At 35.3% G+C, this 18,156-nt stretch overlaps 1 protein-coding gene across 9 annotated transcripts in view; it reads left to right on the top strand.

Moving 5' to 3' along the window:
* Window positions 1-7,119: 7,119 nt before the first annotated feature.
* The window catches only part of hecw1a (HECT, C2 and WW domain containing E3 ubiquitin protein ligase 1a), a 75,348-nt gene continuing 64,311 nt past the window's right edge, over window positions 7,120-18,156 (top strand). For 3 of the 9 annotated variants that reach the window (XM_065294816.2, XM_065294822.2, XM_065294821.2), the window contains exon 1: window positions 12,581-12,856. In XM_065294816.2, the coding sequence (XP_065150888.2) occupies window positions 12,845-12,856 (12 nt within the window). In that variant the 5' untranslated portion in view covers window positions 12,581-12,844. The other 6 variants (XM_065294813.2, XM_065294820.2, XM_065294818.2 and 3 more) reach the window with 3 other exon arrangements.

Genomic DNA, 18,156 nt, shown 5'->3' with positions numbered 1-18,156 from the left:
TTAAGGGCGCATGCTTGTATATCGTGCACAACGCGCACACACTTTACGTATCTAATCTACACAGATGCAACAGTTATTTTTGCAAATCATAAATTGTTACAATAAAAAAATATTAACACATGAGATAAGAGGAATCATAGTGGTGAGCATTGTGGTGATAGTTTTTATTTATTGTGTGGCTGCGTTAAAAAATTCTCATGCAAATAACGATTAAAATGTTTTCATAAGAAACCTTAATGTATATGAACTTGATTTGTAAGTGTACTTTGGGGTTGGACCTTGCTTGCGTTTCTTGGGTCCGATTTCAAAGCCCCCAAACCCTTTCAGCAGTGAGGGTGGACGCAGCGATGTCCTCTGCTGGCGTCAGGTCCTGAGGCAGATCCACCTCCCGTTACACGGCGTGCCCGATTTATGCTGGCAAGCTTGGGATTCCCCCGTCTCCTGACATCATTGTAGCGCTTGGCGCAACGATGGGGATGTCAGCTGATGAGACAATTGTGGCTATTTCCTCCAACGCCTGTTTAACCGACGGTGATTTGGGCGGGTTTCTCCCATCCCCATACAAAACAACTTCTCTGTCTTTGACTGCTCTTACAAGAGTGTCGGTCTCCTCGACTGTGAACCGCTCCTGGCGTGCGCCTGATAAATTCGTCATAATAATAGCAACCCGCCATGGAACTTGCGCCCTTGCGTTTAAAGGGAATGTTGGATAGCGTTCTGATTGGTTTATTTGACGTTACGCCCAAACCACACCTATGAATAATGAACCTACTTCAGACCAACCCCTTATTGATTTGCGCCTGGCGCAAGAGTTATTTCTCCCGCCGGGAAAATAGCAACAGCGCCCAAGATCCGCCCACAAAGTCACTTGCGCATTGCGCTTCGCAGTTGCGTTTCAGATCGTTAAAATAGGGCCCATTGTATCAATGCATTCCGCTAAAATGGCACCGCTAAAATGACAACCTCAACAACAATCTGATATATAAGATGAACGTATACCTTATATACTGTAAATTGCTTAGAAAAAAACATCTGTCAAATGTAAAAATGCAACGTTTTGGTAACAAAGTACTACAGCTAAATACCACCATCAATTTCACAAACTAAAAATATCAAAGCATCACTCCAAGTATCATCTGTGTTAACCGCATGGTACTACATTACACGGCGGTTTTATAATATTTTTTCACAACACCAACCATGTCAAAGTCAAAAAAACACACCACAGTGGGGCCTGAACTAATGAAAATAGTTTGTCTTTTGTGAAAGCTGCTCATGGCGGCTGCTAATGTGAAAACACACTGCGTGCCAGAGGGAGTGTGCAGCAACTACATAAGCTCTCCCCACGAGAAGACCTGACCTATATATGCTACAATCCCCCAAATGCACAAAGGCCGTCACGCTTCACTTACAGTCTCGAGCTCCAGGAGGGCTTTCCCAACCTGCTTCCGTTAGGAGCTGAATTCAGACCTCTCATATTAATCTTAAAAGAGCTACTGTTGCTTTAAAATACTTTGTATGCGGTATCATGTACTAACTGAGCAGCCCAGTCATAAAGACACTCAAAACAAAAAATCACGTGGAGATTAACTGGGTGCAGGTACAGTATTAAAAATTCAGGTTATGTAGTTCATTATTTTTTGCACAAGCAGAGTGAGTAAATCATGGGGTAATTTTGATTCTGGCTGGAGTATCCCTTTAAGCCATTTAACTAACAGCTATGTGATGAATGCTATTGAGACAAATTATCATCATGCAATCCAACACTAAAGTTAACACTGTTATTCCCTCAGGATCAACATAAAATCATTTCTGTGCAGAATCCATTTATGGATTTGTAAAGAAACCATTGACCCACAAATGGCAAGAAAATATCCAGAAATTAGATTTGGATACCGTCAGAGAGCTGGCAAAAGCTCTCAAAGCTATTGCCACACAACCCCTCATACCAAATTGTTAATATTTTCTTACCTAAAATGTACAGCTGATGTTTCTTATGGAAGGCTGCTGTATTGCTCTGCTTTAATGCTGTGGACAGGTCACATTTAACAGCATTGATTTTTCTGTTAAAAACACTAATAGAAACAACCAAGAAATGTGGAGCAGTCAGTCTCTGGCATCTCTCTCCTGCATTAATGTTCTTCTGGAAACTGATACCAGCGTGAGGTCCAAATTCGAAATCCCTGTGGGGTTTAAATGCGCTGTGCATTGTGAAAATGTGTGATAATGGAAATATATGTAAATATTGAATATCACGCATGCCTGATATGTTATACTGTTTACATTTCCAGGGTGCCATAAGCATAAACGGATAACAAATGTGAAAACAGACATTTCGAATGGCGATGTCTTTTCTCAAACATATAGATATAGAAATCATCCCTGAATGAAAACTATTAGAAAGTCGAGTAGAAAGTTTTGAACAACCTTAATCATATTTTTAAATCTGCTTTGAAGCAATGTGCATTGCGGAAAGCAATTAAAATTTTAAACAAGATAATTGCGGTAAAACAATTCAAATATAAATTGCGTGCAGCTAGACCGATGTGTTAAGGCACTGCGAATGCACCACTGCTTTAACATATGTAGCCTATTGCAACACTTACTAGATAAAAATGTTAAATAAATGCATGTTTTTAAAGTCACAGAGTAATCGTTAAATAATCGTAATTATAATTTTACCCAAATAATAATCGAGCAGCACTTAACATCAGTAGAATTCAACTTACTTGAATGAATTATTTGGTACTGAAATTGTATAATTGAGAAGGTGAGATACCACTCATGTTAATACCACCCATGTGTGTAATACCACCCAATGATATGTAAGCAATACTGTATGTGAGTCACAGCTTAAAGGGATAGTTCGGCCAAAAACGATATTAAACCCATGATTTACTCACCCCCAAGCTGTCCGAGTTGCATATGTCCATCGTTTTTCAGACAAACACATTTTCGGATATTTTAGAAAATATTTTATATCTTTCAGTTGATTAAATGTAATGTTACGGGGTCCAGCAATAGTCCACAACCTTCAAGTCCAAAAAAGTGCGTCCATCCTTCACAAATTAAATCCAAACGGCTCCAGGATGATAAACAAAGGTCTTCTGTGGGTAATCCGTGCGGTGTTGTTGTAGAAATATCCATATTTAAAATGTTATTAACGTTATGAACTACCTTCCGGTAGCGCCGCCATCTTAGAGTGATGCGCATTCAGGATGAGAGCTTACGCAGCGTACAGAGTTTCTCTACTGCTGCTCTGTGCCCCCGCCCTCCGAATTTGTCATACGTCACTAAGAAAAGTGCGTACACTACGCTAATACTCTCTCCTGAGTCTAAGATGGCGGCGCTACCGGAAGGTAGTTTATAACGTTAATAACATTTTAAATATGGATATTTCTTCAACAACACCGCACGGATTACCCACAGAAGACCTTTGTTTATCATCCTGGAGCCGTTTGGATTTAATTTGTGAAGGATGGACGCACTTTTTTTGGACTTGAAGGTCGTGGACTATTGCTGGACCCCGTAACATTACATTAAATCAACTGAAAGATATAAAATATTTTCTAAAATATCCGAAAATGTGTTTGTCTGAAAAACGATGGACATATGCAACTCGGACAGCTTGGGGGTGAGTAAATCATGGGTTTAATATCGTTTTTGGCCGAACTATCCCTTTAAGTTTGTCACAAGATGAATGTGGGGCTATCACAGTGTTCGTAGAGACCTACATTCCCATAGCACAGAAAGACATTACATTCATGGATGGATGGATCTAACACAGGGTTCCCCACTAACCCACTGACACTGTGGGCAGAAATCCAATGAAACTGATTTACTTTAGAAGTCAGGTACATAAATCATATCAAACATATTCATATGACTCTGTCAGACTTTGCGTTTCATTGTAAATTGATGCATTTACCCATCTTATATAGATACAATTGTACATTTAAAAAATTAAACACAACATATTATAATGAAAATCATGTACTGTAGCACATTTTTATCAAAATAAACTACACATAGTATGGAAAAATCATTTCCATACAGTTTTTTTAATATTCAAATTTTTTACACAACATTTTTTTCACAATCCCACACAGAGCAATGGCAAACTTTGCCTATTTTTTAATGAAGTTATAATTATAAAGATTAAAGAGCACCTATTTCATTGCTAAAAACAAAGTTATTTTGTGTATTTGGTATAATGCAGTGTGTTCGCGTGGTTTATGGTTAAAAAAACACATTATTTTCCACATACAGTAATTTTTTGTAGCTCCAGATAGCTTCCTGAAACACACAGTTATTGTACAAAATTCAATGATTTGAAAAGCTCTGTGTCCCTGATCGGCCAGCTAACCTGTATGTTGTGATTGTTCTGAATACCTCTGACGTCAGCCAAAAATGTGACGCTCCTTACCATGTTTGAAAGATTTGCTCACAATGCAATGCTAACAGGAGTTAACTTACAGGCTGTGAGTCCAAAGCGGGAGGAATTATGATAATGTCGGTCTTGTCTACATCACCAATCCCAAGAAGTAAACTGTTGCCTACAATCCGTGTGTTTGTTGTAGTCCAAAAAAAAAGAGATTTATGTTGGAGACGATAACTCACATCATCGTTTCTTTGGGGTGTGTACCTTTTGTATATCGTTAACATGTAATAGTACACACTTACACACCAAAGAAAATGTAAAATTGTGAATCGGATCATGGGTGCTCTTTAAATACATAAACACTGAATATATTTTTTTAATTAAAAGACTTCAAAAGTTACCACATAATCATAAAATATAACATATAATAAAATAATTACCTCACAAAACACATGAAAACCAACACGTTGTCTTTGGGTGACTGCATGAACCCGCTTTGTCATAAGCGGCTCATCATTCTCATCCGTCTATTACCATGATGACAAAAATAGTGATGATGTCACTGCATGATGTAATTAGCCTGTGACCTTTATTCTGCTACCACTCAGCATATTCTTTTACAACTTGAGGACTAATAGAGAATCTCATGATGATAGCAATCGCATGCCAGCTGTCTACTGCCAACACACTTCTTTTATTAAATAGATTTCTTTAAATAGATTTCTTTAAAAGCTAACTTTGACCTATACGTTGGTTAAAATGTGCCAGGTGCTGCAGGTTTGTAATTAACTTTATGGACTGAAATCCTGTTTACTGAATTGAGCATTACTTGTTTTTATCGATTGTCCCTCTCCAAACAAACAGCAACATATTTATTCTTAATCCAGCAACAAACTAAGAATGTTGGTATTTATTAAATAAGCAATTGAATGATCTATTTCTGAGTGTGGTTGGGAAATTCTCTTTGATGGTTTGCGCATTAGGTTAATCATACTAAACCATGTCTGGGTCGTATTCACTCCAAAATCAAAGTTAAAAGTACAAAAATATGTTAAGACTTGTTTGCATTGTTACTTTTAAACGAATACACTGTAATGAAAATGAAAGTTACTTAAAAAATACTTTAATTGGTGACACCTAAAAAAAAAATTCAACTTTAAGTGAAGTCGCCATGAAACGGAAGTAGCGATTGCTTTATTTTCCCCCTGGTGACGTATATCCGAGTGAAACAGGCTTGTGAAATTAAATAAGGCAGGGCTGGATTTTAATTTGTCCATCGAGATCTGATTTAATCGTTTGAAGTTGGGTCTTGTTGCTAATTACTAATCCCAGCGATCTTCTCCTGGACCTTGCGTTTTTGATTAAAGATTATGAGGGCACATGATTTTTTTTTTTTAAAGTAATGAGGCTCACAGAAAAGTTATTTGTAAAAAAATAATCACTGTAATATTCCAAAACAAATCACAGTTTTGAATTTTATTTTAATGGCGACTTTAAATATTTTTAGGTTTTACAAAATAAACTAATACAAAAAATTCCCTTTACATTTGACTTTAAGTGAAACATTTAAGTTGACAAAACTACTTGTTTTAAGTGTTATCAATTGAGGTTATTTGTTTAAGTAGATCCAACTATCACATTTTACAGTGTATATGGGTCGATTTTTGTGATAATTTTACCAATATAGTCAGTTCTGTCAATAAAGTTGTAACCCAGATAACTTTCTTTATTTTTAATTGTTGTGTTTGATGCAAATTCTTGTGTTGATGTGCTAAGCTAATGTGTCTTGTTAATGCTATGTTTTTTATAGGAGGGACTGTTGGCATTAACAATAAAATGTTTCTCTTACATAAAATATCGTGCTAAATAGCACTAAAAGTAGTTCCACAATGTCATCCAAAATGTTGATGTCTTTCTTTGTTCAGTCGAGAAGAAATTATGTTTTTTGAGAAAAACATTCCAGGATTTTTCTCATTTTAATGGACTTTAATGGACCCCAACACTTAACAGTTTCAATGGAGTTTCAAAGGACTCTAAATGATCCCAAACAAGATCTTATCTAGCATCTTATCTAGCACAACGATTGTCATTTTTGACAAGAAAAATAAAAAATATGCACTTTTAAACCACAACTTCTTGTCTATCTCCGGTCCTGCGATGAGCCAGCGCGACCTCACGCAATACGTCATCACGTCAAGAGGTCACGGATGACGTATGCGAAACTACTCCCCAGTTTTTACAAGTGTGTGAGGACCGTTCTGACGTTGTTGTATGTGGAATGATACTAATTAATGTCTTTGTGTCAGTTTATTGTTTAAAATGGTCTGCAAATGTGCGTTTCATATATGTAACACATAACCTTTCATTACGCAATTATGTGAGGTCACGCTGGCACATCACAGGACCGGAAATAGACGAGAACTTGTGGTTTAAAAGTGCCTTTTTTTTGTCAAAAATGGCAATCGTTTCGCTAGATTAGACCCTTATGCCTCGTTTGGGATCATTTAGAGTCCTTTGAAACTGCAATGTTAAACTGCATTAAAACTGTTACGTGTTGGTGTCCATTAAAATGAGAAAAATCCTGGAATGTTTTCCTAAAAAAACATAATTTCTTCTCAACTGAACAAAGAAAGACATCAACATTTTGGATGACATGGTGGTGAGTAAATTATCTGGATTTTTTTTTTAAGAAAAACACCATTTTTTTAGCTAAAACATAAACTGCACCAAAAACAAAAAGCTTAGTAGTCAGAATGTCAGACAAGAGTTTCAAGGATGTGTGTCATTTTAGTAACTCCCTGACCTTTTCTTCAGGAATTGATGTGCTTTGAGTTGGCGAATCATAATGCTGCTACACCTGTGTAGTGTAAAGGTCAGTACTCTTATACCATTGTCTCCGCATGAGACTCCCCTTCATCATCATCCTCATCACCTTTTAACATTCATGACCACCAAAACAAAAACATGATGGATTCTCTAATGTTTTTAAAGTAATGAACCTGCTGATTACAATTCTTTAGGGATTTTTTTTAGTAATTAAATTAAAAAATGCTGACAAACACTTCACAGCTCCTTCCTAACTTCCTTTATAGAGAATGAGAGAAAAGAGAAAAGCGTGACTATTCTGTAGGCACAAGTCTTAGTTAACAGTGGTATAATTTTGTGTCTGTATTTAAATCTTGCTTTCTCTGATACCTCTTTCCATTGCTGTTTAGTGTTTGATTGTGTGTGTGTACTGTTTGTGTAAGTCCTTGGCCTTTCATTCAGATGGATGAGCTTTTAGGGCAAAACAGACCAAACCTGAGCACCAAAACAATTACAGCACATATCGATCAAATTGTGAAAGTGCGGCGATGTTTCTGTCTCCTGCAGATAGAGATGCTGTTGATAGCTTTGTAATAAAATAAAAGGAAAGTAGAAGCATTCAAAGTATCCGGTTTTGGAACGCTCGCGTTTAAGAAGTGGCATGCATCTCATTTTAAAATTCAGTATGTCTCTTACACTCATATACTGTTTTTGTCATGTTACTGTATATGTCCTGTATGTATTATGCTAAAATCCTACATTGTTAAGACACATTTGAGTATTATTAGGGGTTCAAGCCCGAAGGGCTGAAACCCTATTGTATTTGTATGGATTTTTATTCTTTTTATTATTTTTCTTCTGCCGTAAAACGGATCGTGCAGACCAAACCGTAAGGCCTAGAGACTTGAGACTTGGCCAAATGGTAGGACCCAATTTGGGGAGAGGTTGATAGAGTTTCAACCCGATTGGCCTATAGGTGGCGCTATAGCGATAACAAACGCGTTGATGCTCATAACTCCCAGAATTCTTGTCCAAATGTCAAGTGTCTTATATCCCTGGATTCCTTGCGTCAAGACGAACAAAACGTATATCTCCGATTTCATTTCCGTCATGAAAATTTTTTCGCTATTTTCGATTTTGTCGAAAAAAATAAAAACGAACTAGTCCTAGGTTTTTTGTCCGATCGGAACCGTTCCAGTGCTGTAATATTCCTTGGAGTGTGAATATGAAAAGTTATCAAAAAAAAGTTGAACTTTATACTCGTCGTCGTCAAGCCACGCCCAAACGCCCCCAATGGGCGGAGCCTCTTGGACTTCAATGGCTGTAACTTGGGATTGGAAAGAGGTATCGAAACCAAATTTGGTACACATATACAGCGGACTATTCTGGGGTCACGTGCAAAAAATTGCATCGCTTGACCACTAGTTGGCGCTATAACACTACTTCAACTTTGAAGAGCTGTAACTAGAGAAATATGGGACCGATCAACTTGAGATTTGGCACGGGTGCTCTTGGTCTAGGGTACTATCTGTGTGGGAAAGGAATTTCGCGTAGCTCAAAAAACATGGCCGCCATCGGCCAATCAAGAAAAAGCAGCTATTGGGCAGGGTTAACGGAGGCCGATCGAAACGAAACGTGGTGGACCTGTTTGTCTCTTGGCCATGAAGGTCTGTGCAGAGTAAGAAAAAATTCGGCCTCCGGGAGGCGCTATCACGTTTTTTCAATGTTTAAGTGATTGTGTATTATGCAGTGTTTCAGATATCAACAAGATCTTTATATCATTTAATAGAGCTACATTTAATGAACAACTTTTCCTCAAGAAGCACTTGTCTCAGTCGAATCGTTTGTTAGATATTCATAATTTTCTCTTAAACCTACTTTTGCGAACTAGTCCTAGGTTTTTTGACCGATCTGAACCAATCCAGTGCTGGAATATTCCTTAGACACTGAATATCAATAATTATCAAAAAAAAGTTGAACTTTGCACTCGTCGTCGCAACACTACGGTCAAAAGTACGAAGAGGCGGGGCCACAAATACTTAAATTGCTATCATTTATGATAGGAATGAGATATCAACATGAAACTTGGTACACATATGTATAGACCCAAGCTGTGGTCACATGCAAAAAATTGCAGAGATTGTCCATTAGGTGGCGCTATAACTTAAGAACAAATAACCATAACTATAGCATATGTATATGACACATAAATATTTGTCTGACCTACTTGTTATTTTGCACATTACATCTACTTTCAGGTTCTTATAATGGTCTATGAGGATAATTATTTATCTTTGAAAACATGCCACTCAACAGCCAACCAGTATTAACCATGTACGAGTCAAGCCTAATGGTGTGTGATTACAACTAAACTCATGGGACTGTTGGTCTTATGTTTCCAAGTGTCTGTGAGGATTTTTAGTTCATCTTTCTGAAAATCTTTGCATCTAACACAATGTGTGCAAAGTAAACAGTTCTCTAGATCAGTGGTTCTCAACACACCTGCTTCACATAATCAGCACAATAGTAGAGATCTCTATTAACTAAACTGATTGTGTCAGATGAGAGAAACATACAAAATGTGCAGAGCAGTGGTTCTCCAGAAACGGAGTAGAGAACCACTGCTCTATATGTTTATGTTTATATGAAAAAACTATTTTGTGAACTAATACTTGGTTTTTCACTCAACACCACTAAAGCCAATGCAATACAATTTCCTGTAGTCTGTGAGCAAATATGAATGCCAAATTGTTATCACCAATTGTACGTCTTATTCCTTTAGTTGTTTAGCTTTGAATTACAAAAACAACTTTTCAAAACTACTAGAATTTTTTCAGTCAACAACAATAAAATCAGCGCAGTACATTTTTCTGTCCTCTGTGTGTAAAGGTATATCAAATACAAAATGTAATGAATTTGAATACCTGCTTTTGTAAGCATAGATTTCATGTGATGTCACACATTGGTGTAGGTGCCATTTGTACGACTGAATTGCAGCATGTGTGTTTAAAGGAACTCATAAAGATATGGATTAAAGTTTTTCATTATCTCCATTTATTTATATCAGTAGCATTAGGATTCTATTCTACCTTCCATGACATAAACGTGTCCTGACATGATGTATAATACAAAGTTGTTACATTTTTATATGTTATTTTTCAAATATTGCACCAAAAACTTCATGTGATAATGCAATTGGTTATTATTCACATAAATGACCTGCTAGAACCCAACTAAAAAGCAGCACTTTATGAAAGTAACACAGACAAATGCTCACCAGCAAATCTGCTGCAAATCTACTAAATAACATGACATTTGTTATTGACATAATTTGATATTGAAAACATATCTGGATCAGTTATTTATTGGCCCAGCCTAAAATCACATGAAAATAATTGCAGAGCTATACCACTATTTGACAATTTAACATGACAGAGCCTAAAAATGTTTCTATTAAAATATGTAACTTTGCTTTATTGTTTCCAAATCCATAAATTAGTATTCTCTTACAATAACACAATAAAAGGATTATATGAAAAATATATACTCTCTGTGTGAAACACAGACCCTCATTAATATACTTAAGAGCATGCTTATCAGGATTTGAGTTAAAAATGTGTCTACCTTTATTTACTTTTAAATATTCAATACTAATTTTATGTTAAATTAATTGTAAAAGGAAAACAATAATTTTAGTCAACAGATGGCAGAAGGTCATCTTCTGCCATCTGCTGGCTAAAATTATTATTTAGTATTTAAAATGTATACTCAATGAAATTGTGTTCACAGGTTTCATCAATGGATGCATGATTTAACTTTATGAAGTCAGTATTATTATGTTAAAATAACATTTCGTCAATCATTCTGACGGTATCCGTTTTAACAGTCATGTGACATTCGAACATAGGATAAACATTTAAATAGGTTGATGAACTCTTAAAGGACACCAAGCATATGGAGATTGGTCATTTATTTCAAAGTCTTATTTCCTAACCCTGCCATTTCTGCTTCTGTGTGTAAATGCATGTATGTGTTTTAGCTTATTCTTCATCATTGCTGTGTTATAGATTAGCCATATGAGACCTATATCTCTATATCAGAACATCGTAGAGAAATTGTGGTGGGCTGTTTTGTCTCATGTTAACAATTTTTGAAACATTTTGTGTGACAAATCTTGCAACAGCATGCACCACATAATTTTCTCTTCAGAAAATTTACCTAATTGGTAACATGTTAGTATTTCATATTCTAAGTATATTTGATAACAATGCAGCAAATCTAAACAGGCTTAAAGGTTCATATAATGAGATTTTTTAAAGATGTTAAATAAATTGTTTGTGTACCCAGAGTGTGTATGTGAAGTGTTATCTCAAAATACTCCACAGATCATTTATTATAGCATGTTAAAATTGACACTTTGTAGGCCTGAGCAAAATTGTGCAGTTTTTGGGTGTTTCCTTTAAAATGCAAATGAGTGGATGAAATGCAAACACTGATCACAATGATGGTGGTTTGTTGTAATTGAAATTCAATTGTGCTCTCGATTATTTTATTTTTTATCTTTTTCATGTTTTCTAGGTTGATATAAGCACTGGGGACCCAATTATAGCACTTACACTTGGAAAAAGTCAGATTTTCACGCTATGACCCCTTTAAGGTCCCAGATCGCTTGAACCCCGCTAATCGCTGCTTGCAGCTATATTTAGATGTTATTATTTTTACATGAATTTCCATGTCAATTTTAAAAACCTAATTTGCTCAAAATACTCTACAGATTAGTATGAGAATATTAGATCAGTTAAGCGTGACTCTTACTAGATCTAAAATTTGTATTTTACAACTAACACTCTCCCACTTACTATATTTATCTCAATTACGGTCAATTAGCACAGTTTTTTGCTACATTGTGTTGACATAATTATGTTGGCTTGACGAAGTTAAACTTTATTTAAACATATTCTTCTGAAACTAAATTTCAAGAATGATATATCATCTTCAGACAGCTTGCTATATGTTTTTCAATCCAATGCGTCAATACTACGTGGGCCACAAGTGATGTGATTGGTCTGCTAGAACCCCTTCCTCGGGCCAAAATGATCTGTGTTGGATTGTGTTGCATGCATAAAACCAATGATTGACCAAGTTGAGGAGCTATATTTAACACCTCAGGTTGCAACACAAGTCTGTTTACCTCCATCACTGCTGATGCTTCCCTTGCACTTTACTTTACAGATAATAACTGGGTAATGTTTAGGGTGACCACATGTGTCATTCTTCACGGCCAGGATTTGGGTGCGTCTTCTGGAAGGCGTCTTTATCGACTGCATACATCATATTGGATTATTATTATTATTACAGAAAAGCAAATGTTACATTTTAAGGTAAGAATGAAACTACGATTGTACTGTCTTATGTTTTTAACTGAATGGTGTATGCGGTCAACAAATATGACTTCCGGAAGACGCACTGAAATCCTGGCCAGGACACGTCCGGGAAGAATGGCACGTGTGGTCACCCTAGTAATGTTATTATCAGTTATTACCGATCTGTAAAATGCTACTGATGCTTCTCCAAAAACGTACACAATTATTTTTCTGCTTTTGCCTTGATACTGCAATATGCCTGTGGACACTGCCTACTAGTGATCTGCATGTGTAAATGCGCAGCGAGGTGAACAATGACACTGATGTATAAAAACTGCCTACGGTGTACAGGCTATGGCGTAGGTCTTACACAAAAGTATAAATTGTACTTTACACTATAGCATTGTTCAAATAAGCGTCACTCTAAAAACATGCTAAAACATGTTAAAACATTCTAGCATCACACTTGATTGTCCTAATACATACAAGCATGATAAAACATGTTAACAACATGCTAAAACATGTTAAAACATTCTAGCATCACACTTGATTGTCCTAATACATACAAGCATCATGATAAAACATGTTAAAACATTCTAGCATCACGCTTGATTGTCCTTATACATACTAGCATCATGATAAAACATGCTAGCAACATGATAAAACATGTTAAAACATTTAGCATCACACTTGAGTGTCCTAATACATACTAGCATAACGATAAAACATGCTAGCAACATGCTAAAACATGTTAAAACATTTAGCATCACGCTTGAGTGTCCTAATACATACTAACATCATGATAAAACATGCTAGCAACATGCTCAAACATGTTAAAACATTCTAGCATCACGCTTGATTGTCCTAATACATACTAACATCATGATAAAACATGCTAGCAACATGCTAAAACATGTTAAAACATTTAGCATCACGTTTGAGTGTCCTAATACATACTAGCATAATGATAAAACATGCTAGCAACATGCTAAAACATGTTAAAACATTTAGCATCACGCTTGAGTGTCCTAATACATACTAGCATCATGATAAAGCATGCTAGCATCATGATAAAACATGTTAAAACATTTAGCATCACGCTTGATTGTCCATATACATACTAGCATCATGATAAAACATGCTAGCAACATGCTAAAACATGTTAAAACATTCTAGAATCACGCTTGATTGTCCTAATACATACTAGCATCATGATAAAACATGCTAGCAACATGCTAAAACAAGTTAAAAAATTTAGCATCACGCTTGAGTGTCCTAATACATACTAGCATCATTATTAAACATGCTAACAACATGCTAAAACATGTTAAAACATTCTAGCATCACACTTGATTGTCCTTATACATACTAGCATCAAGATAAAACATGCTAGCAACATGCTAAAACATGTTAAAACATTCTAGAATCACGCTTGATTGCCCTAATACATACTAGCATCATGATAAAACATGTAAGCAACATGCTAAAACATGTTAAAACATTCTAGAATCACGCTTGATTGCCCTAATACATACTAGCATCATGATAAAACATGTAAGCAACATGCTAAAACATGTTAAAACATTCTAGAATCACGCTTGATTGTCCTAATACATACTAGCATCATGATAAAACATGTAAGCAACATGCTAAAACATGTTAAAACATTCTAGAATCACGCTTGATTGTCCTAATACATACTAGCATCATGATAAAACATGCTAGCATCATGATAAAACATGTTAAAACATTTAGCATCACGCTTGATTGTCCATATACATACTAGCATCATGATAAAATATGCTAGCAACATGCTAAAACATGTTAAAACATTCTAGAATCACGCTTGATTGTCCTAATACATACTAGCATCATGATAAAACATGCTAGCAACATGCTAAAACAAGTTTAAAAAATTTAGCATCACGCTTGAGTGTCCTAATACATACTAGCATCATTATTAAACATGCTAACAACATGCTAAAACATGTTAAAACATTCTAGCATCACACTTGATTGTCCTTATATATACTAGCATCAAGATAAAACATGCTAGCAACATGCTAAAACATGTTAAAACATTTAGCATCACGCTTGAGTGTCCTAATACATACTAGCATCATTATTAAACATGCTAGCAACATGCTAAAACATGTTAAAACATTCTAGCATCACACTTGATTGTCCTTATACATACTAGCATCAAGATAAAACATGCTAGCAACATGCTAAAACATGTTAAAACATTCTAGAATCACGCTTGATTGTCCTAATACATACTAGCATCATGATAAAACATGCTAGCAACATGCTAAAACATGTTAAAACATTCTAGAATCACGCTTGATGGTCCTAATACATACTAACATCATGATAAAACATGCTAGCAACATGCTAAAACATGTTAAAACATTCTAGAATCACGCTTGATTGTCCTAATACATACTAGCATCATGATAAAACATGTTAAAACATTTAGCATCACGCTTGATTCTCCATATACATATTAGCATCATGATAAAACATGCTAACAACATGCTAAAACATGTTAAAACATTCTAGAATCGCGCTTGATTGTCCTAATACATACTAGCATCATGATAAAACATGCTAACAACATGCTAAAACAAGTTAAAAAATTTAGCATCACGCTTGAGTGTCCTAATACATACTAGCATCATTATTAAACATGGTAACAACATGCTAAAACATTTTAAAACATTCTAGCATCACACTTGATTGTCCTTTGCATACTAGCATCAAGATAAAACATGCTAGCAACATGCTAAAACATGTTAAAACATTTAGCATCACGCTTGAGTGTCCTAATACATACTAGCATCATTATTAAACATGCTAACAACATGCTAAAACATGTTAAAACATTCTAGCATCACACTTGATTGTCCTTATACATACTAACATCAAGATAAAACATGTTAGCAACATGTTAAAACATGTTAAAACATTCTAGCATCACACTTGATTGTCCTAATACATACAAGCATCATGATAAAACATGTTAAAACATTCTAGCATCAAGCTTGATTGTCCTTATACATACTAGCATCATGTTAAAACATGCTAGCAACATGATAAAACATGTTAAAACATTTAGCATCACACTTGAGTGTCCTAATACATACTAGCATAATGATAAAACATGCTAGCAACATGCTAAAACATGTTAAAACATTTAGCATCACGCTTGAGTGTCCTAATACATACTAACATCATGATAAAACATGCTAGCAACATGCTAAAACATGTTAAAACATTCTAGCATCACACTTGATTGTCCTAATACATACTAGCATCATGATAAAACATGCTAGCAACATGCTAAAACATGTTAAAACATTTAGCATCACGTTTGAGTGTCCTAATACATACTAGCATAATGATAAAACATGCTAGCAACATGCTAAAACATGTTAAAAGATTTAGCATCACGCTTGAGTGTCCTAATACATACTAGCATCATGATAAAACATGCTAGCAACATGCTAAAACATGTTAAAACATTCTAGAATCACGCTTGATTGTCCTAATACATACTAGCATCATGATAAAGCATGCTAGCATCATGATAAAACATGTTAAAACATTTAGCATCACGCTTGATTGTCCATATACATACTAGCATCATGATAAAACATGCTAGCAACATGCTAAAACATGTTAAAACATTCCAGAATCACGCTTGATTGTCCTAATACATACTAGCATCATGATAAAACATGCTAGCAACATGCTAAAACAAGTTAAAAAATTTAGCATCACGCTTGAGTGTCCTAATACATACTAGCATCATTATTAAACATGCTAACAACATGCTAAAACATGTTAAAACATTCTAGCATCACACTTGATTGTCCTTATACATACTAGCATCAAGATAAAACATGCTAGCAACATGCTAAAACATGTTAAAACATTCTAGAATCACGCTTGATTGCCCTAATACATACTAGCATCATGATAAAACATGTTAGCAACATGATAAAACATGTTAAAACATTCTAGCATCATGCTTGATTGTCCTAATACATACTAGCATCATGATAATACATGTTAACAACATGATAAAACATGTTAACAACATGCTAAAACATGTTAAAACATTCTAGCATCACATTTGATTGTCCTAATACATACTAACATCATTTTAAAACATGCTACCCTGCGGAAAAAAACAGCATCAAACCAGCATGGGAATTATGCTGGTCTATGCTGGTTTAGCTGGTGGTCACCAGCATACCAGCACCAAAACACAACATATGCTGGTCTTGCTGGTATGACCAGCATAGGTTGCTGGTGCTAATGCCGGTTTAGCTGGTGCTAATGCCGGTTTAGCTGGTGCTGGTGCTGATGCTGGTTTAGCTGGTGTTCACTAGCAAACCAGCACCAAAACACAACATATGCTGGTCTTGCTAGTATGCTGTTTTTTTCAGCAGGGATAGCAACATGCTAAAACATGTTAAACATTCTAGCATCACATTTGATTGTCCTTATACATACTAGCATAATGATAAAACATGCTAGCAACATGCTAAAACATGTTAAAACATTTAGCATCACGCTTGAGTGTCCTAATACATACTAACATCATGATAAAACATGCTAGCAACATGCTAAAACATGTTAAAACATTCTAGCATCACACTTGATTGTCCTAATACATACTAGCATCATGATAAAACATGCTAGCAACATGCTAAAACATGTTAAAACATTTAGCATCACGTTTGAGTGTCCTAATACATACTAGCATAATGATAAAACATGCTAGCAACATGCTAAAACATGTTAAAAGATTTAGCATCACGCTTGAGTGTCCTAATACATACTAGCATCATGATAAAACATGCTAGCAACATGGTAAAACATGTTAAAACATTCTAGAATCACGCTTGATTGTCCTAATACATACTAGCATCATGATAAAGCATGCTAGCATCATGATAAAACATGTTAAAACATTTAGCATCACGCTTGATTGTCCATATACATACTAGCATCATGATAAAACATGCTAGCAACATGCTAAAACATGTTAAAACATTCTAGAATCACGCTTGATTGTCCTAATACATACTAGCATCATGATAAAACATGCTAGCAACATGCTAAAACAAGTTAAAAAATTTAGCATCACGCTTGAGTGTCCTAATACATACTAGCATCATTATTAAACATGCTAACAACATGCTAAAACATGTTAAAACATTCTAGCATCACACTTGATTGTCCTTATACATACTAGCATCAAGATAAAACATGCTAGCAACATGCTAAAACATGTTAAAACATTCTAGAATCACGCTTGATTGCCCTAATACATACTAGCATCATGATAAAACATGTTAGCAACATGATAAAACATGTTAAAACATTCTAGCATCATGCTTGATTGTCCTAATACATACTAGCATCATGATAATACATGTTAACAACATGATAAAACATGTTAACAACATGATAAAACATGTTAAAACATTCTAGCATCATATTTGATTGTCCTAATACATACTAACATCATGTTAAAACATGCTACCCTGCGGAAAAAAACAGCATCAAACCAGCATGGGAATTATGCTGGTCTAT

This window comes from Paramisgurnus dabryanus, chromosome 22 (assembly GCF_030506205.2).
Source record: "Paramisgurnus dabryanus chromosome 22, PD_genome_1.1, whole genome shotgun sequence".
Taxonomy (NCBI): domain Eukaryota; kingdom Metazoa; phylum Chordata; class Actinopteri; order Cypriniformes; family Cobitidae; genus Paramisgurnus; species Paramisgurnus dabryanus.
The sequence above is the reverse complement of the archived record's forward strand: the minus strand, read 5'-3'. Positions and strand labels throughout refer to the sequence as shown.